Source organism: Salvelinus sp. IW2-2015, linkage group LG4q.1:29, assembly GCF_002910315.2.
Source record: "Salvelinus sp. IW2-2015 linkage group LG4q.1:29, ASM291031v2, whole genome shotgun sequence".
Taxonomy (NCBI): Eukaryota; Metazoa; Chordata; class Actinopteri; order Salmoniformes; family Salmonidae; genus Salvelinus; species Salvelinus sp. IW2-2015.
The window spans coordinates 81,388,524-81,414,115 of record NC_036842.1 but is presented as its reverse complement, the minus strand read 5'-3'; the positions used below and the strand labels follow the sequence as shown (position 1 = coordinate 81,414,115).

The 25,592-nt window shown below is 41.7% G+C and overlaps 1 protein-coding gene across 1 annotated transcript in view; it reads right to left on the bottom strand.

Annotated features, from left to right (window-relative positions):
- LOC111961027 (FYVE, RhoGEF and PH domain-containing protein 4) overlaps positions 1-25,592 on the bottom strand; it is a 96,229-nt gene that overhangs the window by 24,631 nt on the left and 46,006 nt on the right. Inside the window, exons 2-3 of the mRNA XM_070443162.1 lie at positions 16,724-16,807; positions 2,696-2,851 (exon numbers count right to left, since the gene is read on the bottom strand). Coding sequence (XP_070299263.1) covers positions 2,696-2,851; positions 16,724-16,807 — 240 coding nt within the window. The remainder of the gene's footprint in view (positions 1-2,695; positions 2,852-16,723; positions 16,808-25,592) is intronic.

The following is a 25,592-nucleotide window of genomic DNA, read 5'->3' as shown; positions in this document are numbered from 1 at the left end:
ACTTCAAGGAGCGGTTCAATTGTTGTGAAGAAGGCTTCAGGGTGCCCAAGAAAGTCCAGCAAGTGCCAGGACTGTCTCCTAAAGTTGATTCAGCTGCGGGATCGGGGCACCACCAGTACAGAGCTTGCTCAGGAATGGCAGCAGGCAGGTGTGAGTGCATCTGCACGCACAGTGAGGCGAAGACTTTTGGAGGATGGCCTGGTGTCAAGAAGGGCAGCAAAGAAGCCACTTCTCTCCAGGAAAAACATCAGGGACAGACTGATATTCTGCAAAAGGTACAGGGATTGGACTGCTGAGGACTGGGGTAAAGTCATTTTCTCTGATGAATCCCCTTTCCAACTGTTTGGGGCATCCAGAAAAAAGCTTGTCCGGAGAAGACAAGGTGAGAGCTACCATCAGGCCTGTGTTATGCCAACAGTAAAGCATCCTGAGACCATTCATGTGTGGGGTTTGGTGACGAACAGTTTGGTGAACAGTTTGGTGACGAACAATGCCTTTTCCAGCCTGATGGAGCACCTTGCCATAAGGCAAAAGTGATAACTAAGTGGCTCGGGTAACAAAACATCGATATTTTGGGTCCATGGCCAGGAAACTCCCCAGACCTTAATCCCATTGAGAACTTGTGGTCAAGAGGCGGGTGGACAAACAAAAACCCTGAGAAACTCCAAGCATTGATTATGCAAGAATGGGCTGCCATCAGTCAGGATGTGGCCCAGAAGTTAATTGACAGCATGTCAGGGTGGATTGCAGAGTTCTTGAAAAAGAAGGGTCAACACTGCAAATATTGACTCTTTGCATCAACTTCATGTAATTGTCAATCAAATCAAATTTATTTATATAGCCCTTCGTACATCAGCTGATATCTCAAAGTGCTGTACAGAAACCCAGCCTAAAACCCCAAACAGCAAGCAATGCAGGTGTAGAAGCACGGTGGCTAGGAAAAACTCCCTAGAAAGGCCAAAATCTAGGAAGAAACATAGAGAGGAACCAGGCTATGAGGGGTGGCCAGTCCTCTTCTGGCTGTGCCGGGTGGAGATTATAACAGAACATGGCCAAGATGTTCAAATGTTCAAAAATGACCAGCATGGTCAAATAATAATAATCACAGTAGTTGTCGAGGGTGCAGCAAGTCAGCACCTCAGGAGTAAATGTCAGTTGGCTTTTCATAGCCAATCATTAAGAGTATCTCTACCGCTCCTGCGGTCTCTAGAGAGTTGAAAACAGCAGGTCTGGGACAGGTAGCACGTCCGGAGAACAGGTCAGGGTTCCATAGCCGCAGGCAGAATAGTCAATAAAAGCCATTGACATGTATGAAATGCTTGTAATTATACTTCAGTATTCCATAGTAACATCTGACAAAAATATCTAAAGACACTGAAGCGGCAAACTTTGTGGAAATTCATATTTGTGTCATTCTCAAAACATTTGGCCATGACTGTACACATAAAATATCTAGGCCAAATAGGGGAGAGGCATTGTGCCGTGAGGTGTTGCTTTATCTGTTTTTTGAAACCAGGTTTGCTTTTGAGCAATATGAGATGGAAGGCAGTTCCATGCAATAATGGCTCTATATAATACTGTATGCTTTCTTGAATTTGTTCTGGATTTGGGGCCTGTGAAAAGACCCCTGGTGGCATGTCTGGTGGGATAGTGTGTGTGGCAGAGCTGTGCGTAAATTGACTATGCAAACAATTTGGAATTTCCAACACATTAATGTTTATAACTCAAGAAGTGATGCAGGTCAGTCTTTCCTCAACTCTTAGCCAAGAGAGACAGGTATACAGAGTATTTATATGAGCCCTCTGATTACAATGAAGAGCAAGCTGTGCCGCTCTGTTCTGGGCCAGCTGCAGCTTAACTAGGTCTTTCTTTGCAGAACTTTACCATATGAAGACTGGACATTAATCAAGATAAGATAAAACTAGACTGCAGGCCATGCAGGCTCTATGGAGTGTAGTGTCAAAAAAGCAGAGCATCTCTTTATTATGGACAGACCTCTCCCCATCTTTACAACAATTGAATTTATGTTTTGACCATGACAGTTTACAAACATTAGTTTTCTAAATGACAGGTTATGGTTAATAATATCAAAGACTGCACTGAAATCTAAGAGTATAGCTCCCACAATCGTCTTTTTATCAATTTCTTTCAACCAATTATCAGTAATTTGTGTCAGTGCAGTACATGTTGAGTGCCCTTCTCTACAAGCATGCTGAAAGTCTGTTGTCAATTTGTTTACAGAGAAATAGTATTTGTATTTTGTATTTGGTCAAACAATTTCTTTCTGAACAGTTGGCTAAGAGCTGGAAACAAGCTGACAGATATGCTGATAGAACCAGTAAAGACCGCTTTCCCTCCAGGTCTGAGAACAAACACCTTCCTCTAGACTCAGATTAAAGATATGACATGGGAATTGAAAGGCTGGAATTTAGCTAACATTGGAATTCAGAGTAATTGATTTATATTTGAATTCTAAGACTGACCTGTAATTTGAATGAAATTAAATGGAATTTACAGGGAGAGAGAATTGAATTTGTGGAATTGACCCAACCCTGGGTGGTACTAACAACACCAGGGTCATCGGTTCAATTACAACTGGGGCCACATATTCTAAAGTATATGAACTCACTATTGTAAGTCGCTTTCGATAAAAATGTCTGCTAAATGTCATATTAAACAGCATTATTATCAGTACCTTGTGGTTTGGGCTGCAGTAAGGGCCTGCTGGCCAAGCCTCTTCCATTGACACCCCTCCTGCTCTTCTCACTGGGACTCTTCCCACACAGACCTGTCCGACTGACTCTCGCACTGTGTGGGCCGCTGCCGCGTTCACTGGGCCTGCTGCTTAGAGCTGGAACAGAGAGAGAGAGAGCGTGAAGGAGAGCAGGAGAGAGCGAAGAGGAATGGTTATATTCCAAACTCTCAACAACACTAATTTGGCCAAGTGTTGCTCCAGCTAATCCTCACAGAATATCCCTCACTGCCCCTTGCTTGCAATGATTGTATTCCACTTCACTCCACTCTCCTCCATCATTTGACAATTCATTTGGCCGTTTGGCCCATGGCTGCAGGTACAAAAACACATATTACACAAATGGCCTGAAGCAAAACATTGGAGTCTCCATCTAGTTCATTATCAGCAGCACTGAGCCTAGTCTAATCAGCTGGTGGCCGATGGTCCAGCTTCACTCCAGTGTGTTTAACTGACAGACAGAGAGACAGATAGGACGACAGGGCTGTTGACAGCAAGGACCTGTTGACAGCAAGGCTACCACCCCATAGTCTGCTCTACACACTATGCACAACCATACCTATTAAGGTAAAACCACCATACATGGCACCATGTCGCTGAGGCCAAGCAGGAGGTATTGTTACATTATAGAGACACAAGGAGCTTTATCACTCAGGGTAGTCTCCATTAAGAGCAGTCATGTACACTGAACAAAAATATCAACGCAACATGTAAAGTGTTGGTCCCATGTTTCATGAGTTGAAATAAAAGATCCCAGAAATCATCCATATACACAAAAAGCTTATTTCTTGCACATTTTGTACACTCATTTGTTTACTCCCCTGTTAGTGAGCATTTCTCATTTGCCAAGATAATCCATCCACCTAACAGGTGTGGCATATCAAGAAGCTGATTAAATAGCATGATCATTATACAGGTGCACCTTGTGCTGGGGACAACAAAAGGCCACTCTGAAGTGTGCAGTTTTGTCACACAACAAAATGCTACAGATGTCTCAAGTTTTGAGGGAGCGTGCAATTGGCACGCTGACTGCAGGAATGTCCACCAGAGCTGAATGTTAATTTCTCTACCATAAGCTGCCTCCAACGTCGTTTTAGTGAATTTGTCAGTATGTCCATACGGCCTCACAACCACAGACCACGTGTAACTACGCCAGCCCAGGACTTCCACATCCGGCTTCTTCACTTGCGGGATCGTCTGAGACCAGCCATCCTGACAGCTGATGAAACTGTGTGTTTGCACAACTGAAGAATTTCTGCACAAACTGTCAGAAACCGTCTCAGGGGAACTCATCTGCATGCTCGTTGTCCTCACCAGGGTCTTGACCTGCTTGCAGTTCGGCATCACACAGATATTCCGTGACGAGATCCTGAGTCCCATTGTCGTGCCATTCATTCGCCGTCATCACCTCATGTTTCAGCACGATAGTGCACTGTTCCATGTCAAGGATCTGTACGCAATTCCTGGAAGCTGAAAATGTACCAGTTATTCCATGGCCTGCTTACTCACCAGACATGTTACCCATTGAGCATGTTTGGGATGCTCTGGATCGCCGTGTACGACATAATCAATGTGTAACATTGTCCATTTGCCCTGAGAGGCTGTCCATTCACTAGCGCTGCAGAGCCTGCATTACTGCATGTGATGATACAAGCTAATTTGCTTATTCGCTCCATGATCAGTAAGTCTACAGAGAAGATAGGATGAGTTCAATGAAGTCCCATCCCAGTAGAATGAATAAATGAAATGTGACCTAAATACCTTTAATAAACTCAATCTCTTCAATCTTAAAAATAGATAACTGTTCCTCTTTGCTCTAAAAGTATCATACTTTTTATAGCGTACCTTCAACTCACCATACCGCTATAAAAAAGTATGACTCACTGATCATAACAAGGAAGAATCTCCAGTGGCATTCTACACTCTTAGAAAAAAGGTTTCCATAGGAGAACCCCTTTTGGTTCCAGGTAGAACTATTTTGGGTTCCAGGTAGAACCATGTTGATCCAATGCTTCCCACAGTTGGGTCAAGTTGGCTGGATGTCCTTTGGGTGGTGGACCATTCTTGATACACACGGGAAACTGTTTTGAGTGAAAAACACAGCAGTGTTGCAGTTCTTGACACAAACCGATGCGCCTGGCACCTACCACCATACCCCGTTCAAAGGCACTTAAATCTTTTGTCTTGCCCATTCACCCTTTGAATGGCACACACACGCAATCCATGTCTCAATTGTCTCAAGGCTTAAAAATCCTTCTTTAACCTGTCTCCTCCCCTTCATCTACACTGATTGAAGTGGATTTAACAAGTGACATCAATAAGGGATCATAGCTTCACCTGGATTCACCTGGTCAGTCTATGTCATGGAAAGAGAAGGTGTTCATAATGTTTCGTACACTCTAACTATTTTTACAGCTCCGCTTCAATTACAGACAACACAGGCTTTTACAAGAAATGGTCTAGTAGTGACTGACTAGGAAAGTCTCACGATCTGCTGGGGCGACTTTCTAAACATGGCCTAAGTTTTGTGGATAATTTTAGAGCTGGCCTCAAGAACTCGGCTGATTAAATGCTTGACATCATCTGCAATCACTTTGAAGGGGAAATTTAGAACATGTTTTGGTCCATATAACCAAAATCAAGTTTCGCATCAAGTCGCCAAGCGGAACATGTATGTTAGTGATTGTAGAGAGTCAGTGACACCCTCTATAGTAAATCTCCAAAGATTGTTATTAACATGTCAACCACCCTGTCATTCTGCTGTAAATCACCTACATGTTTTCACTCAGAGTGAAATGCAGACCCTCTCCACGACAGAGCAGCCAGTGTGTGGCTCTAGGTGTACAGTATGTCACTGATGTAAACACCTGTGGAGTGTATGGACCTCTGACCCTACCTGTTTCTGTTGTCTCTGAGTTGAAGTAGGATGAAGTTTCTCTCTAGGATCAGATTGCCTAACCCCCAAATCTAACTTTAAAGGGGCAATCTGTGACAGGTACATCCATTTTTTAATTTTTTAAATTTTAAATCAATGATATATACCCACTGATTCTTGAATAATATAATTCATAAATGCCTCATGAGCTTAGTTCAACTGTCGTACCTCATCAGAAACCAAAATATGTTTGTTTTACTCCATTGTTTGTAAAGAATGTAATTGTAAATAAACACTGTATGGCCTTCAAACTTGGTTAATAAAACTAGAATTGTGTTATCATGGATGGACAGTTCTTGCATCCATAACTCTGTCTATGAATTTGAGAGTGGTTACATTTTTCCAGACCCATCCCTCAGCTGTTTACCCAAACAGTGGCAAGGTGGCGACTTTGTTATTGTTTGAACTGCAGATCTCCTCTTTAAAGCTGGAATCCTTAACTGTGAAACAGCCACGTCCGTTTGTGATATTACAACAAAGAAGTTACTGCAAACAAACCCATTTTTTCCCCTTCGGACAACAGAAGAATACAATATGTACTGCAATTTATTGACCATGTTGAGACGCTCCTCAGCTCTGCAACAAAACAATACCACCAGTGGATTTGTTTCCCATACTGCAGATTCCATCTGTAAACATTACGGAGGTGGAAATACACACACACACTGGCCTCCTCATGTTAAAAGCGGCCCGCCACAGACCCTCATGCAAATTAGCAGCCAGCGTCCTGTTAAATCAAAGCATGTGGACATTAAGTTGTTAGGGAGCACAAAGAGCCCCTTTCTGGGTTATTTCAGAGACATATTTCATTCTCTTCCTCTTTGAGCTCCACTGGGGAGAAGGGGGGTTAGTTCTGTTGCTGTGGCAGATGTAAACATGGCTTCTGTGTGACAGCCTCGTGGGAGCGGGCCCATTAAAACAGCCTCAGGTCTGAATGTTCATGTTCTATCTGAGAAGGTACCAAACACCAGACCAAGCCAACATTTTTGCCATTTCTATATCACACTATTACCACAGTAAATTGAATCAACTCCTTTCCTCTTCTCTTTAATATTAATGTCAGTCTTCTGATGCAGAATGAAAACTGTATTAGCCTACATCAGTTATCCTAATTGCATGTTTGCAAGGTGGGCTTCTGAGCCTGGGGTACAGGGCATAACAGGATTCTGTGGAAACTGGAAAGTGAGCAAATATTGAGAATCCACAGCTAAATCAAATAGTCAATAGTGAATGCAGAGCTCAGGTGAACACAATCCCACCTGAGGCTCTGTCCTTGATTTACACTGTGGGAGACCTGCTACCATGGCAACTGGCCCGAACCTTCCCAAGACTACATTATATTTTACTATTGGGCAGGCAGGGAGAACTAGCCTGAGGCCATTCACTTGTTTCAAAAAAWTTTTAGACCGACTGTGGTGGAAATCATGGCATTCGTTTCTCAGCCAGTCAAGACAGTCAAGAGTAAATCCTCAAGAATTATCCAATGAATATGATCAGACATTTATCTAGCATTTATCAAAATAATAGCATATAAATTGTTTCATATGACACAATAAAAACATTCTCCCCAGTATTGAACTCTATCACTTCATTGCAAGGCAGAGAACTGAAAATAGACCAAATACTCTGTCCTCTTGATCTTTCATGACATGTCAACCGAGAAGAGGAGGATAATAGTGAGGAAGATCCGTTTAGGAAAAAAATCAGATAACCTCAGATCAGTTTGTGTGTTAAATCCCCCAGTGTACTGCTGGTGCTACTAAAGATATCACTTCCTTTTAGAACACACCGTGTTAGAACACCACTCCCTGTCCCCTGTCAGAATGTCTGACTTGTAATTCCGAGTTGGATGAACGTTCAAAACATGTTTTCCCCGTCTGAGCCCAGTTGTCTTGAAAGCACTGAAGTCTGAGATTTCAGAGTTACGCGTTGTCTTGAACGCACCAAGACACACAAGAATGCATGTTTACCAATACCACCAGGCTCAGAGAGAAGGATAAAGGAATGTATCAATTTAACAAAACCACCTCTCTCCGTAATCAGAGAGAAGAGCAGAGCATCCATATCCATTACCTCACAGAGAGAGAGGGAAAATAACAGCAGAGACCAACCGCGATGCCTCTTGGAATATACAGTATCTTGTTTATAAGTGGATGCTTGAAAAGGCTGTATCTAATTTGTCGTATAACAGTATCTACTTCTAAGTGACATGATACTTTTATCTTTCCAGTCATTTCTTTCCGTAGAACATAGAACATAGTTCAATAGATATGCATACATACCATAGTTAAGTAGATATACTGTATGTAAAGGTAATGAATGCCACAGTCTTTACTGTTTGTTGCTCTCGGGCAATTCTACGGTGACACAGATATTTTACAAAAACACATTTACTTGAAGAACAGTGCAAATGCAAAGTTTGTGCTGTCATTCTGTTACAAAACTTTGCATCTGTTACTGTGTAAATGGTACAATTTTCAGTGGAAATTGTTCAAAGTAGTCATTGTGTATAGAGTTGTATGGTTTGTTTAACTTTGCAATCATTGGTTTTTGTTTGACATATATTTTCAGTCTCAGTGTCACTCTGTTACTGTGAAATTGTCCTGTAGAACATGTTCCTCAACTATTCATTAAAGGCATTCAGCCTGGGGTGAGTCTGTGTGACAAGTACCGCCTTCACACCCCCTTAAGGGTTATGACATCACACAGAGTACCTGACCTGTTACATAAACCATTGATCATCTATCTATCTATCTCACTCACTCACTAATCCTGAGGCAACATGTGTCACGATTCTCAAGCGAGAACTGTGAGTAAAAACAATAGGCACACCTGTATGTCTCCACCCAGTCAGCCACCTAGCACCCTGACACTAAGAGAGGGAGTGTCTGAGAACAACTCTGAGACTGAGCTTGGACTATATCTTCAAACTATATCTTCAAACTATATCTTCAAACTATATCTTCAAACTTTATCTCAAACTAGGATCTACAGCTTTTACTTCTAACCAAAATATCCCAGAGAACTGTGCCCAGGGGTTCACATTACTCTCCTCACACAGAATATCCCACAATGTATAACAAACTCTGCCTGGGATTCAAAATGGCTGGTATGGGGATTTCTCATGGAGATTTCCAGTTAGAAGCACGGATGTATGATGTAATATACAAGAAAAATCGAAGGGATTTAGATGTGAAAGTGAATACATCCACAACATATGAGTAAATATATCCACAATTCAAAACTGGTCCTTGGACCTGCAATTACGAAATACTGTGACCATAACATTACTTGATATCATTATCTGATACTTTCAGTGCAAATGCCAACAGCTGTGGGAATTGTCCAACTCCAGGAAACCTCAAAACAACATGACAATATGTTGCTAACTCTTCAACAGAATCAACACTATCTGAACCCCCTGTGAAAAGATGATTATATGGGCGAAAAATGTTGAATCAACGTGGTTTCCACATCATTAACAAAATAAAATAATACAAAACATGATGACGTTTAATCAATGTGAAAACTGATTCGATTTGCAACAAGTCATCAACGTAAGAGGATTTTGTATTTTTTTCGCCCAACTTTGATTTTTTTGTTGTTGATTTCATGTTGAATTCACGTTAGTTGACAACTCAACCAAATGTAAATAGAGAATAGACGTTTAACTGACGTCTGTGCCCAGTGGGTTGTGTCTCAGTGACAAAGGCAAACGTGAGAGCTACACAAAATGAATGACCGTGCTGTGCAGTCTGAGGGAACATAGGATGTTTCAATTTTAGACTTTATTTTAGAATACAGTTTTAAATATGTTTTATGATTAGTGCATGACCCTAGAATGGCAACAAATCAATTCTAAGTGTTTTTTATGGTCTTTCATCATTCTGATGGTTTTATGCTCAACCTAAACTAGGACAAATCTGAAAGGGAAGTAGTCCAATTTATAGAATGTTTTATTTAATTTAGCTCTGTATCAAAATATTGTTATGGACGGTATTGTAAATATCCATACCGTAAATATCCATACCGGAGCCATACTGGGATAGCGGTATTCATGATATATTGCTCTAGTCTCTACATCTGCATCTAAAAACAGACCTTACCACACTGTATATCAACCACAATACCACATTCATCTAAGAAAACAGGGATCATGTGAGAGAGGAGGGGAAGAGCTGAAGCACTGACATAACAAGAGAATAAACTCACCCAAAGCCTCTTCTACAGAGTAGTAGGAAATCCTTACAGGACTGACAAGGCAGCTCAAACAGAAGTAATAGGGAAAGTACACACAGTCTTCCCAGGTAGGCAGACAGGCACTGCACCTAAGAACTAAGTGACTCAGCTCAGTGGAGAGACTCACCAATGGGAAGACTCCTCCCTCACTCCCTCCATCCCCCTTCTCCCTCTCAGAACAACCAGAGGGACAACACACAGAGACAGTACATAGCACACTAACACACAAGTGCAAACACACACACGCACAAAGGCACACGTCACACACTTCACCTTAGCACTATCCTTGCGGTGATCCGAGGGAACCAAGGGTGAATTGGCTCTGAAAGGATGTGTAATTCAATTACATGTAATAGAATGTGCTGAATTAGAATGAGATGAGAGAGAGTTGATGAACATTCAGCAACCCAAAGCCCTTTATAATAAGAACTAATCAACTTCAGAAACACCTTTACTGACATACCACACTCAGCCTTAATAACTAGACTACGTGGAGGGACGTGTAATATAGATTTATAGAACCAGGGTCCAATCCAATTCGATCAGGATTTAAGTGGTCATATCTTGATTCTTATCAAATATAGCAGGGATGGGCAACTTTGATGGGGGTGGGGGCCACACAGAAAATGTACTCATTTTGAGGGAGCGCAGTGGCTAGCGGGTCTGTGTACCCACACATTAAAAAAAAAATGTTTTTACCTTTATTTAACTAGGCAAGTCAGTTAAGAACAATTTCTTATTTTAAATGATGGCCTAGGAACAGTGGGTTAACTGCCTTGTTCAGAGGCAGAACGACAGATTTGTACCTTGTCGGCTCGGGGATTTGATCTTGCAACCTTTCGGTTACTAGTCCAACGCTCTAACCACTAGGCTACGCTGCCCCCAAATGCAAAATTGCACCTTGAGTATTCTACTATTCTAACTCTCAACAGATAGTTGAGACCAGTGGAGGCTGTTGAGGGGAGGACGGCTTATAATAATGTCCGGAACGGAGCAAATGGGATGGCATCAAACACACGGAAACCATTACCACGAGCCTGTTCTCCCTAATTAAGGTATTATTGAGACCCCGACTGACTATATATTATATATTTTCTTTTGGGGGGGGGGGGGGGGGSGGGAGAAATTGATCCGTGGGCCTACTAAAGGTGGGGCGTTGCCCACCCCTGAAATATAGCAAGGATTACAGCAGTGAGCCACAAATAAAGAAAGTATACCTTCTTGAGTCATACACTAAAACAACCTCCCATAAAACTATGCACACACACCTTCCACATAAACCTCATTAAAGTGTTTACAAAATTCCTCACCCTCCTTTTGCTGATCTCATTTGTTTTAATCTTGTTATGAAAGTAAAAATCCCCTTTTCAGTCTCTTTCTGAGGCGGTCTATACACACAGCACAAGGACAGAGACGGTGAGAGACGAGACTGCTACTCTCCTGAACACTCCTTATGTCACAGCTGGGTCCCACTCTTTAACTGTAGCCTACTGTAGGTTTCTATCGATCTGTCCACCTCCCCATACAAACATTTACACACACAGCCCTTAGCTACTACAGCATTTCTCCCCAGCAGTATGAAGTCCAAAGTAAACGTTACAATGTCATCCAAGGATACTCACCAAGCACAACCAAGCCAATGGAAAGTATCAACAGAAGTAAAGAGATATTGGCTGAGAGCGGTCTAAACTATCCTTCATACCTTCACAGAGAACAGTGAGTGGAGCTTCTGCATGGCAGTCTGTCAGTCTGTCTGTGTCCCTGTCTGATAGTGATGTTTAAAGAGTTTCTTAAAGCAGTGTAACACAGCGGTGGTACAGTACAGCATGTCAGGTTTCACCTGCTGACAGTCAGAACCTATAGCACAGGAAACCAGCCTTCTATTCTAACACATATGTACATGGAGGGTCTAACCCATCTACTGTTATGTGTGTATGAATATACATTTTAAACGCACGCACGCACGCACACACACACTGCTTTCTTAATGCAAGACTTGACAGTTTTTCTCAAAAAGCATTTTTGGGAACAATGTTGATTTTCAAAACAGAGTTCACAAGAAACAGAACTCTGTGTCCTTTTGCAAAACAGCAAATGTGTTTTTAAAATGTAGTTGCCTTCTCAAAATATAAATAGATTAATCAAAAATATATTGTACAGTCAAAATTGCAAACACATTCATCAAAAGAACACTACTGCTTGCAAAAAGACGAACGCAAACATACTTATCTCTTGAGTCGAAGCAGACAAAACAGAAAGTTAGTCTGTCTTTTAAAAATCCCAAGTAGATCAACACATTTCTTTGCATTCACTAACTCATGATGATCGAAATTGGGAGTACAACTACCCAAAGGAAAAATATTATAATTTTATGCATATTTCACCTAACAATTCATACACATCAAATAATGTTTCTGATAAAAAAATATGAAAACAAATAAGCACATTGTGCAGGATTCATTCGTTGCTATCATCACAATCCAATTCCATGCATTCAATATAAAGGCTGGTTTGCTCATTGTTTTGAACACTCCCCATTGGTGAACAGAAACCCTAATGGAGGAACACAACTGATATGAATGTATAGGTTTCAATCTACACCAAAGCAAAGCTCTGGTCAGTCACAATGTGGAAGATGATGACTTAGGAGTAACACAGAGTTATTTAGAAGGAATCCAACGTCATTCTGTGCATCTCCAGATGTCTGCAATACTGTAAAAAATCTGAACAATTAGACAGTCCCCATTGCCTAGATCTTTCTCTATACAGTACATGTGCACGTGGTATGACACTGATGGGGCATTTACTCATTGCCGGAAACAGTGAACACAATTGTTTGTACACGACTGAGAAAAACTGTAATTCTATGGTGCCTGCTACATTATTACCAAGGAGAGATTCCAAGTTAATAATGTTTTTGACCTCAAGACATTCAACAAAAACATTGCATAAAAACCTGCAACATTGTGTAATGTTTATCAAATCTCAGCCCAGAAATGTGGTGCAGTGAAGTCAAAGCCAGTAAGTCCTTGGCAGGCTTGCTGACAGCCTTTTCAAGGTGTCAGTATCTGCATGAGTCTGCACTGGTAGAGTGAACTCAACCAGTGATGGGCCATATTCTCTTAAGAGAGTAAACATTATGTATAATAAGGATTACATGGAGGAAATCAGACCTCTCTGAAATGTAAATGGATGGCCCTCACTTCAGCAAAATACATTTTACCTAAACCCTCCCTGAACGCCTGAAAAATAAAACAAGTGACTCTTTCCTATACCCAAATGAATCATTAAAACATGAAGCGGACAGCAGAGAACATCCTCACTGTTTACCCTCATTTTTTGGACAGACCAGAGCCTTAGATATGCCGTTTTAGAAATCGTTCTTCCTCCTGTAAGCATTACATGGCACAGGGCTGCGGGCCAGAAGGTTGTGGGTTCACAGACCACCGTAGACAAGAATAGTGGTGGAAAGATCTCCTGTTTAGTAAAATCATTGCATGAATCTATCATCGTATTTGCAGGTCCGAGAACAAATATCCTTTTATGAAAATGTCATGCAATTCTACGTCATTTGACATATTTGCACAATATTTTTTAATACCACACAAATTACCGAAATTACAGGCTGAGAATGGACAGAGAGATAGGCCTATGAGTTAATCTCATCATATTTCTCCAATGCCAAATCAGTGTGTCTTGTTTGCAATGTAACTGTCCCTGTTTGCAAATAATTAAATCTGAGATGTCAGTAGGAATCTGAGCCTGGTACTTTAAACAGTTGGCCTACCGCTATACCCCAGACAGTAGGCCTACCGTTATACCCCAGACAGTAGGCCTACAGTTATACCCCAGACAGTAGGTCTACCGCTATACCCCAGACAGTAGGGCTACTTATACCCCGACAGTAGGGGGGGGGGGGTTTCGTAAACAGTTTATACCCCAGAACAGTAGGTCTATGTTATACCCAGACAGTAGGCCTACCGTTATACCCCAGACAGTAGGCCTACCGTTATACCCCAGACAGTAGGCCTACCGTTATACCCCAGACAGTAGGCCTACCGACGCAGAAGCTTTAACTGCTGGCTACTCTTCTTCCGTGGCTTAACCCATTGAGAGAAAGTCACAAGTGTTTCCCTAAAATCTGTCTAGGTTTAAACATCTTCTATTTTACGGGGGGCTCCCGAGTGGCGCAGCGGTCAAAGCACTGCATCTCAGTGCTAGAGGCGTCAATTCCAGGCTGTATCACAACCGGTCGTGATTGGGAGTCCCATAGGGCGGCGCACAATTGGCCCAGCACTATCCGAGTTAAGGTTTGGCCAGGGTAGGCCGTCATTGTAAATAAGAATGTGTTCTTAACGAACTTGCCTGGTTAAATAAACATTAACATTAATAAAATTACAGAAAGTGAATAGCTTTATCAATTTATAGTGACATAATTAAATGACTTACCAAGCAAAGTAAATGTTTGGTCTCCTCGGCTATAGAAGGTTGTAGCTCAGCTTCTGAATGTCAAATAAACTAATTCAGCTTCTGAATGACCTCTAGGTACCTATTCTGTACATTTTGATCCATCCCTAAAGCAACTTCACCAACAGTTGTCTGTCTGACTTGTTGTACTTCTTACTGAGATTGCAGTGCATGCATAAATGTTAGGGCTGTCAAACAATTAAAAAACAATTAGTTAATTGCACGATTTGCTGTCATTAATCGCAATTAATTGCAAATTCTGAATTTGCTCAAATTGAGAAGTAATTTAAGGTTGTTTTTTTTACAAAAAGAATAACAAAAAGAATAACTGCTTGATTTTGTCCAAAGTAACAGTTAACAAAATCAGGTCAATTGATAAAGCACACTTTCTTTAACCTAAATGTCAACTTGTTTGGACATCGCATCGTTGTTTTTATCTGTATAGATTATGTATTTTGATGTTTTCAATGTAGTTTGAACACTTTCAGACAATAAAATATAAATAAAAAAAGACAGCACTAAAATTACAAAAAGTTAACTTGACAGTCCTAATAAATGTAGCTACTTGTCTCAGCTTCTCTAGAGAAATGGAGACGTAGTAGATCTGCTGTAGTGAAAAGGAGAGTTAAACCCAGTATTCCAGTAATGCAGTTACAGACTGAATTCCCTGAGACACTGAGGCCAGAGGATCCACAACAACACAGAGAGACAGACAGGAGGGTTTACAGTAAAGCCTGGGATTAAACGGCTGTGTTGAACCACCCAGACTTTCTTTAGATTAACCCTCCCCTCATCCAAAGCACCATTTTAGATTATAGGCTACCCCCTCTGAGGCTGGGCACTTGGGAAAACTGGGAGAGAGGGAGGGAGAGAGAAAGGGAGAGAGGGGGGGAATAAGCACAGAGCAAAAGGAGAAATACAGTTGAAAGAGGAAAAGGACAGATGAACGGAGAGAGAAAGGGAGGAAGCAGACTGGTGGATGAGAAGAGGGAGGAGGGTAGACGGATAAAGAGAGAGAAAGTGTGGCACAGAAAGGAGAGACTCATTCATCATTACTGCTCTAAGCGACACACACAGATATGAAAATAGAACAGCAGAGAGAGACAGACCCTGCCTGTGAACCTGTGTGCTGCTGAGGGGAGCGTTTCTCCAGCCCAGAATGCACTGCCCTCTGCATCTCATCTGGATGGGACCATGTTCATATTTTCATTGTACTTTCACTTTCTCTCTGCCCTAAATTGACATGAACCTAAATATAAAAAATATACCTGAGCTGTGAACATGCTGTAGGACACTTTCTGATAACTGAGACCACAAAAGACTGCGAGCGGCCAACATAGTGTAGCAACGTTAGAATGTGTGTGGTGACACCTCTAACGCCACACTCCCATGCTCATATTGACCTAACACCAGAACTTGGTTAAACTAAGAAACACTGACAGTGTTATCACCTAGGGCTGGACGGAGGAAGGAGAGCTTTTAGTACACCAAACCACAGTACAGTAAGTACACCATGGTCACATCTACACAGTACAGTAAGTACACCATGGTCACATCTACACAGCACTATAGGGCCTGTCACTTCACAAAGGTTAAATACATATATTTTAGTACAGTAGACAACAGTAGTTAATGAACAGATTAGGATAGAAGGAGAGTGGAGATCAAATAAAATACAATTTTATTTGTCACATGTGCTGAATACAAGAAACGCTTACTTACAAGCCCTTAACCAACAATGCAGTTCAAGAAATAGAGTTAAGAAAATATTTACTAAATAAACTAAAGTAAAAAAGGCTATATACAGGGGGTACCGGTACCAAGTCAATGTGCAGGGGTACAGGTTAGTCAAGGTCATTTGTAAAGTGACTATACATAGATAAACAGCGAGTAGCAGCAGTGTAAAAACAAAGGGGGGGAATTTGATTAGTTGTTCAGCAGTCTTATGGCTTGGGGGTAGAAACTGTTAAGGAACCTTTTGGTCCTAGACTTGGCGCTACGGTATGTGATAAGAGAGATTAAAAAAGGAGATAGTGATTCAAAGAAGAGACAGTGATAACTATTTGCACATAGTTACAACACTGTATATAGCCATAATATGACATTTGTGAGTGTAATGTTTACTGTTCATTTTTTATAGTTTATTTAACTTTTGTTAATTATCTATTTCACTTGCTTTGGCAATGTTAACATATGTTTCCCATGCCTATGAAGCCCATTGAATTGAATTGACTAGTAAGAGTGAGAAAGTAGATGAGAGAAGAATGAGATACTATAGGTAGATGGAGGAAGTAAGAGATGAGAGATGGATAGATTGTGGTCAAGTCTACCTTTAGTGTGTTCGATCTTTACTGTGACACAGGCCTCCTCATCAGTGTTCTTGGACTGGAAACAGCTGGCCTTGCCTTTCTTCTCTGCAATGACAGGACCACATTTACCAATCGTTCCTATATAGTTTACTATAACGTAAGGACACATAAAGCGAGACAGCTTGTGTGAAGTCTGGAATCTCTTGTGTAGTTTTGAGGGATTCTGGGCAGCAGCTACAATGAGACAGTGCTCTGACCAAGCATTAGGCCAGAGATATGCATACAGTATTTGTGCCAATTCTGATCCACTGGTTCACATGAGGCAAGAGAGTTAATGTGATATTTTCCTCTGAGATTGAATTGTAATGAGTTATACTGTGATATGTAGGGCATCCTCACTAGGGCCAGCTAATACACTCACCAGAGCCATTTCATATGCACATCAAATATTAAAGAGAAAAACAGACACACTACCTAGTAAACTAATTATAGGCACACACGGACGCACACACACACACACAAACACACATGGAAGAGTAAGAGCACACATGCAAAATGTTCTGATCTGTCTTCATTTTAACCACAAGCAGCACCCACTTCCCAAAGATTGCTGTAACAACAGTGACAGTCAGGATGGGTGTTTAGGGGAAGAGTGGACATGTGGCTTAGTGTGGGGCCAAGGGGGGGGGGGGGGGCTATGATATCCTGGCGCAGGGATTAAAGCAGAGATCTTTCTTTTCCACCCACAATCTGGACTCCTCATGACATGCTTGCCTGCTGTTCTCACACCACACACACACACACACACACACACACACACACACCACACACACACACCACACAACACACCCACACACACACACACACACACACACACACACACACACACACACACACACACACCACACACACACACACACACACACACACCCACACTTATTGTTTCCCTAAGAGGGGGCTGTGTTACCAAAGCAGCCATGAAAACACACCTACCCAGGGTGAGGAGGACAAAGACAGGCAACTCAACATGTCCAATGATGCTTCATTGTGGGGCAATGTCCGGCAACGGCTCTAACCCCAAACTTCCTCTTCCTGTCACTGCACTTCCTGTTTTTCAGTTCCTTGTTCCTGACCCCCCCCCCCCACACCCCTCTCTTTAAACATTAGGTCCTAACACAGGACAACAGAGCTGTGACTGGGGAACTCAGCCCAGTGCAGCCAAGGGATTGGACAGGCATGAGGAGTGATGGGAGCCAGAGGTCACTGAGAGGTTACAGTACTGAATCAATAAGGTACTGTTCACTTGTGAGGAAAGAGGAAGAAGTATTCAGTTAGACATCTGAGGTGATACAGAGTCAGAGATGACAGGGATTTTCCTTGTAGATCAAGAGTGATGAGGCTGAGATGTTATGAAAGAAAAACTAGTGACTATACAAAGCTCTGATGAAGACATAGGGAAGTGATACGGTCACAGTCAGTGTCTTCCACAGTGTGGAGGTATGAATCAAAAATGTCTTTGTTTTATATGGAAAAATGCCCATATAATCCAGGCCTTCAGGGCAGATGACCTGCACATCACCTGAGAGCTAATGAGCTGTGGTGTTTACGATTAAGATTAATTGTTTGCAATTCATTGTCAAATAGCTCACAAGGTCCAACCGAAATCTGACTTCCGCTTTTAACCCAACCCCTCCGAAAGACACACATACATACAGTACCAGTCAAAAGTTTGGACACACCTACTCATTCAAGGGTTTTTCTTTATTTTGACTATTTTCTACATTCTAGAATAATAGTGAAGACATCAAAACTATGAAATAACACAAATGGAATCATGTAGTAACCAAAAAAGTGATGAACAAGTCAAAATATATTTTATATGTCAGATTCTTCAAAGTAGCCACCCTTAATTACAGCTTTGTACACTCTTGGCATTCTCTCAACCAGCTTCATGAGGTAGTCACCTGGAATGCATTTCAATTAACAGGTGTGCCTTGTTAAAAGTTAATTTGTGGAATTTCTTTCCTTCTTAATGAGTTTGAGCCAATCAGTCGTGTTGTGACAAGGTAGGGGTGGTATACAGAAGATAGCCCTATTTAGTAAAAGACCAAGTCCATATTATGGCAAGAACAGCTCAAATAAGCAAAGAGAAACGACAGTCCATCATCACTTTAAGACATGAAGGTCAGTCAATACGCAAAATTTCACAAACTTTGAACGTTTCTTCAAGTACAGTCGCAAAAACCATCAAGCGCTATGATGAAACTGGTGCTCATGTCGACCGCCACAGGAAAGGAAGACCCAGAGTTACCTCTGCTACAGAGGATAAGTTCATTAGAGTTACCAGCCTCAGAAATTGAAGCCCAAATAAATGCTTCACAGGGTTCAAGTAACAGACACATCTCAACATCAACTGTTCAGAGGAGACTGCTGCAAAGAAACCACTACAAAAGGACAATAATAATAAGAATAGACTTGCTCAAGGGCACAACGGCAGGCAATGGCATCTAGGATTTGATACCAGAACTGGCAACCTCCCGGTTGCTGGCTCGCCTCTCTAACCGCTAGGCAAACCTGCCGCCATCTACCGCCCTGTGTGTTATTGTGTGTGCGCGCACACTCCATTCATTTCTAGTGCCGTACACTCATCATGTCCCTGCAGTGAGAGGACACTGGCCCTGATTACATATACCCATTTCAAAACATTTAATACATGCAGTAATACAGTAACACATGCAGCAATACAGAAATGCATGCAGCAATACAGTAACACATGCAGCAATACAGTAACACATGCAGCAATACAGTAATACATGTAGCAATACAGTAACACATGCAGCAATACAGTAACACATGAAGCAATATAATAATACATGCAGCAATACAGTAACACATGCAGCAATACAGTAACACATGCAGCAATACAATAACACATGCAGCAATACAGTAATACATGCAGCAATACAATAATACATGTAGCAATACAGTAACACATGTAGCAATACAGTAACACATGCAGCAATACAGTAACACATGTAGCAATACAGTAACACATGTAGCAATACAGTAATACATGTAGCAATACAGTAGACTACAAATGCAGCAAATACATAAATACAGTAGCAGTACAGTAAACATGCCAGCAATACATGTAGCATACAGTAACACCCCGCAGCAATACAGTAACACATGTAGCAGTAACAGTAACACATGTCAGCAATACAGTAATTACATTACACAAATACAGTAACACATGCAGCAATACAATAATACAGTAGCAATACAGTAACACATGTAGCAAAACATGTAAGCAACATGCAGAAATACAGTAACAAATGCAGCAATACAGTAACACATGTAGCAATACAGTAACACATGTACCAATACAGTAATACATGTAGCAATACAGTAACACATGTAGCAATAGCAAGTAATACATCTAGCAATACAGAGTAATACACATGTCGCAGATACAGTACACATGTAGCAATACAGTAAACACATGTAGCAATACAGTAATACATGTAGCAATACAGTAAACATGACAATACATAAACATGTAGCAATAACAGTAACACATGTAGCAATACAGTAATCATGTAGCAATACAGTAATCACTTAGCAATACAATAATACATGTAGCAATACAGTAACAACATGTAGAATACAATATATACATCAAGCCAATACAGTAACACATGTAGCAATACAGTACACAATGTGGCAAACATATACATCAGCAATACAGTAATACAATCAGGCAATACAAGTATACATGTAGCAATACAGTAACACATTAGCAATACAGTAACACAATCGCAGCATACAGTAACACATGCAGCAATACAGTAATACATGCAGCATACAGTAACACACATGGTAGCAATACATGTAACTACATGTAGCAGGTAACAAGCTAACATCATGCAGGCAATACAGTCAACATGCAGGCAGTTAACAGTAACACATGTAGCAGTACAGTAACACATGCAGCAATACAGTAATACATGCAGCAATACAGTAATACATGTAGCAATACAGTAACACATGCAGCAATACAGTAACACATGTAGCAATACAATAATACATGCAGCAATACAGTAACACATGCAGCAATACAGTAACACATGTAGCAGTACAGTTAATACATGCATCAATATGGTTAATAAATGCATCAATACAGTTAATACATGCATCAATACGGTTAATACATGCAACAGTACAGTTAATAAATGCATCAATACGGTTAATACATGCATCAATACGGTTAATACATGCAACAATACAGTTAATACATGCAACAATACGGTTAATACATGCAACAATACGGTTAATACATGCATCAATACGGTTAACACATGCATCAATACAGTTAATACATGCATCAATACGGTTAATACATGCAACAATACGGTTAATGCATGCAACAATACGGTTAATGCATGCAACAATACGGTTAATACATGCATCAATACAGTAATACATGCAGCAGTACAGTAATACATGAAGCAATATAGTAATACATGCAGCAATACAGCAATACAAGCAGCAATACAGTAATACATGCAGCAATACAGCAATACGTGCAGTGACAGCAAATACTGTGGCTGAGCAGAGTTACTGTGTCATTGACAAGCATTATTGACAGCATCTGAACATAGGACATAACCTACAGAAAGATAACATGTACATCATTATGTACAGTTGCTGTTCTACATATTTACATAAAGTTACTTTTCCTCAGCAGGAAGCAATGTATTTCGGGATATATCTGACAGGGTGTGTGGGTGTTTGCAGTTATTAAAAGTAAACAATACTCAACAAAACTATCTGGACAGTTCCTGAGTAATCTCTTCTCCAATGTGGCTGTGTTTCCCCTGCTGCATCTCTGTACTACACTGCCTCTCCATGTCCCAGTTTGACCAGAAAAGCAGATCACAGGAAGTTAGTTAGTTTGGTCCTGTCCTACGCTGCAGGTTTCCTCATCTAGTGGTGGTTGCTGCATTGCTGTGTTTGTGTTGTTTAACCTCAAGGCTCTGCCCTCCCTCCCTGTCTGTCATTGTACAACCGGTTCCCAGGATGCTGCAGGTTATGGAACCCTGACCTGTTCACCGGACGTGCTACCTGTCCCAGATCTGCTGTTTTCAACTCTCTAGAGACAGCAGGAGCGGTAGAGATACTCTTAATGTTCGGCTATGAAAAGCCAACTGACATTTACTCCTGAGGTGCTGACTTGCTGCACCCTCGACAACTACTGTGATTATTATTATTTGACCATGCTGGTCATTTATGAACATTTGAATATCTTGGCCATGTTCTGTTATAATCTCCACCCGGCACAGCCAGAAGAGGACTGGCCACCCCTCATAGCCTGGTTCCTCTCTAGGTTTCTTCCAAGGTTTGGGCCTTTCTAGGGAGTTTTTCCTAGCCACCGTGCTTCTACACCTGCATTGCTTGCTGTTTGGGGTTTTAGGCTGGGTTTCTGTACAGCACTTTGAGATATCAGCTGATGTAAGAAGGGCTATATACATACATTTGATTTGATTTGCAGGTGTAATCAGGTGTGGGAGGGGCCAGGGACAGACTGGAGTTGTGTGTGTTTGAGATAATGTGTCTCTCTCTCTCTCTCGCTCTCACATCAGGTCATCAGAGGCACGAGATCTGGTATTATCTCAATCAGGCACAAATCTAATAGCTGACCTGACCACTGCATTAGAAACATGACAAACTCAACTACGCAGAGGGGAACTTGCAGATTGTAACATACTGTTTCACGGAAACATGGCTAGCTTGGGATATGCTATCGGAGTCAGTACAGCCAATGGGATTTTCAGTGCATCGTGCCGACAGTAATAAACATCTCTCCAATAAGAAGAAGGGCGGGGGTGTATGTTTCATGATTAATGACTCATGGTGTAATCGTAACAACATACAATAACTCAAGTTCTTTTGTTCACCTGACCTAGAATTCTTCACAATCAAATGCCGACCGTATTATCTCCCAAGAGAACTCTTCTTGGTTAGTCACAGCCGTGTATATCCCCCTCAAGCTGATACAAAGACGGCGCTCAAGGAACTTCACTGGACTTTATGCAAACTGGAAACCATGTATCCTGAGGCTGCATTTATTGTAGTAGGGATTTTAACAAAGCAAATTTGAGAACAAGGCTACCTAAATTCTATCAGGATATCGAATACAGTACACGAGCGAGTAACACACTCGACCATTGCTACTCTAAATTCCGCGATGCATACAAGGCCCTCCCCCGCCCTCCTTTTGGCAAATCTGACCATGACTCCATCTTGTTACTCCCTTCCTATAGGCAGAAAATAAAACAGGAAGCGCCCGTGCTTAGGTCTTTCCAACGCTGGTCTGACCAATCGGGTTCGACGCTTTAAGATTGTTTTGATCACGTGGACTGGGATATGTTCCGGGTAGCTTCAGAGAATAACATTGACGTATACGCTGACTCAGTGGGTGAGTTTATAAAGAAGTGTACAGGAGATGTTGTACCTACTGTGACTATTAAAACCTTCCCTAACCAGAAACCGTGGATTACTGACAACATTCGTGCTAAACTGAAAGCACGTTTCACCGCATTTAATCATGGCAAGGCAACTGGGAATATGGTCGAACACAAACAGTGTAGTTATTCCCTACGTATGGCACTCAAACAAAACGTCAGTATAGAGACAAAGTGGAGTCGCAATTCAACAGCTCAAACACGAGAATGTGTGTGGCAGGGTCTACAGACAATCACGGATTACAAACAGAAAACCAGCTATGTCGCGGACATCGACGTCTTGCTTCCAGACAAACTAAACAACTTCTTGAGTAAAACATTTAAACGTGTTAACCCTCGCAAGGCTGCCAGCCCAGACGGCATCCCTAGCTGCATCCTCAGAGCATGTGCAGACCAGCGGGTTGGTGTGTTTATGGACATATTCAATCAATCCCTATCCCAATCTGCTGTCCCCACATGCTTCAAGTTGGCCACCATTGTTCCTGTTCCAAGAAAGCAAAGGTAACTGAACTAAATGACTATCGCTCCGTAGCACTCACTTCTATCATTATGAAGTGTTTTGAGAGATTGGTCAAGGATCACCTCCACTCTACCTGTCACCCTAGACCCACTTCAATTTGCTTACCGCCCCAATAGGTTCACAGACGATGCAATCGCCATGACACTGCACACTGCCCTATCCCATCTGGACAAGAGGAATACCTATGTAAGAATGCTGTTCATTGACTACAGCTCAGCATTCAACACTATAGTACCCTCCAAGCTCATCAAGCTGGAGATCCTGAGTCTCGACCCCACCCTGTGCAATTGGGTCCTGGACTTCCTGATGGGCCGCCCCCAGGTGGTGAAGGTACCTCCGCTGACCCTCAACACTGGGGCCCCACAAGGGTGCGTTCTCAGCCCCCTCCTGTACTCCCTGTTCACCCACAACTGCGTGGCCATGCATGCCTCCAACTCAATCATTAAGTTTGCAGACGACACAACAGTGGTAGGCTTGATTACCAACAATGACGAGACAGCCTACAGGGAGGAGGTGAGGGCTCTCAGAATGTGTAAAATAACCTCTCACTCAATGTCAGCAAAACAAAAGAGATGATCGTGGGACAGCAGTGGAGAAAGTGGAAAGTTAAGTTCCTAGGTGTACATATCACCGACAAACTGAAATGGTCCACCCACACAGATAGTGTGGTGAAGAAGTCGCAAAAACAGCTTCAATCTCAAGGCCATCAGATTGTTAAACAGCCATCACTAGCACAGAGAGGCAGCTGCCTACTTACAGACTTGATATCATGGGCCACTTTAATAAATGGAACAGTAGTCACTTTAATAACGCCACTTTAATAATGTTACATATCTCGCATTACTTATCCCATATGTATATACTGTATACTGTGTACTACACTGTCTAATCTATACCATCTATTGCATCTTAGCCTCTCTGTCACTGCTCATCCATATATTTTATATTATACAGTATATTCTTATCCCATTTCTTTACTTGTGTGTATTAGGTTTTGTTGTGGAATTGCTGATATTTTCTGTTAGATACTGCTGCACTGTCGGATCTAGATGCACAAGCATGTCGCTACACTCGCTGTACCATCTGCTAACCATGTGTATGTGACCGATACCATCTGCTAACCATGTGTATGTGACCGATACCATCTGCTAACCATGTGTATGTGACCTGTGTATGTTGACCCACTGATACCATTTGACTAACCATGTGTATGTGACCGATACACTCTTGTTAACCATGATGTATTGTGACCGATACCATCTGCATAACCATGTTATGTGACCGATACCATCCTGCTAACTCATGTGTATGCTGACCAGATACATCTGTACCATGTGTATGTGACCAATAACATTTGATTTGATTTGCGTTGTTTCTACTCCATTAAATAAAACATGAACTTTTCGTTTAAAACCTGGTTTTCCTATCCTGAAAAGGCACCAGAAGACAGAGAATACCATATCCCTCCACAGTAAGGACATGAATCATTAGTTAGACAGTAAGTAACTTAGGACCTCCGTTTGCATCACTTCTCTGCATAAACCAGGAAGTTTGATTTTTCATAATAGAGATCGCTTAATATGCCAGTCACATCCCTCCCAATCAGAGAGTGTGTACTGCTGTTTGGGAAGATAGGGACCAATAGAGCCCCTCTCTCGTCTCTCCAAAATAAAAACGAACAAATATAGATTTTGCAAACACCACACACACACACACACACACACACACCACACAACCACCACACACACACACACACACACACAACACACAACCACACACACACACACACACACACACACACACACACACAACACACACACAACACACACACACACACACCACACAC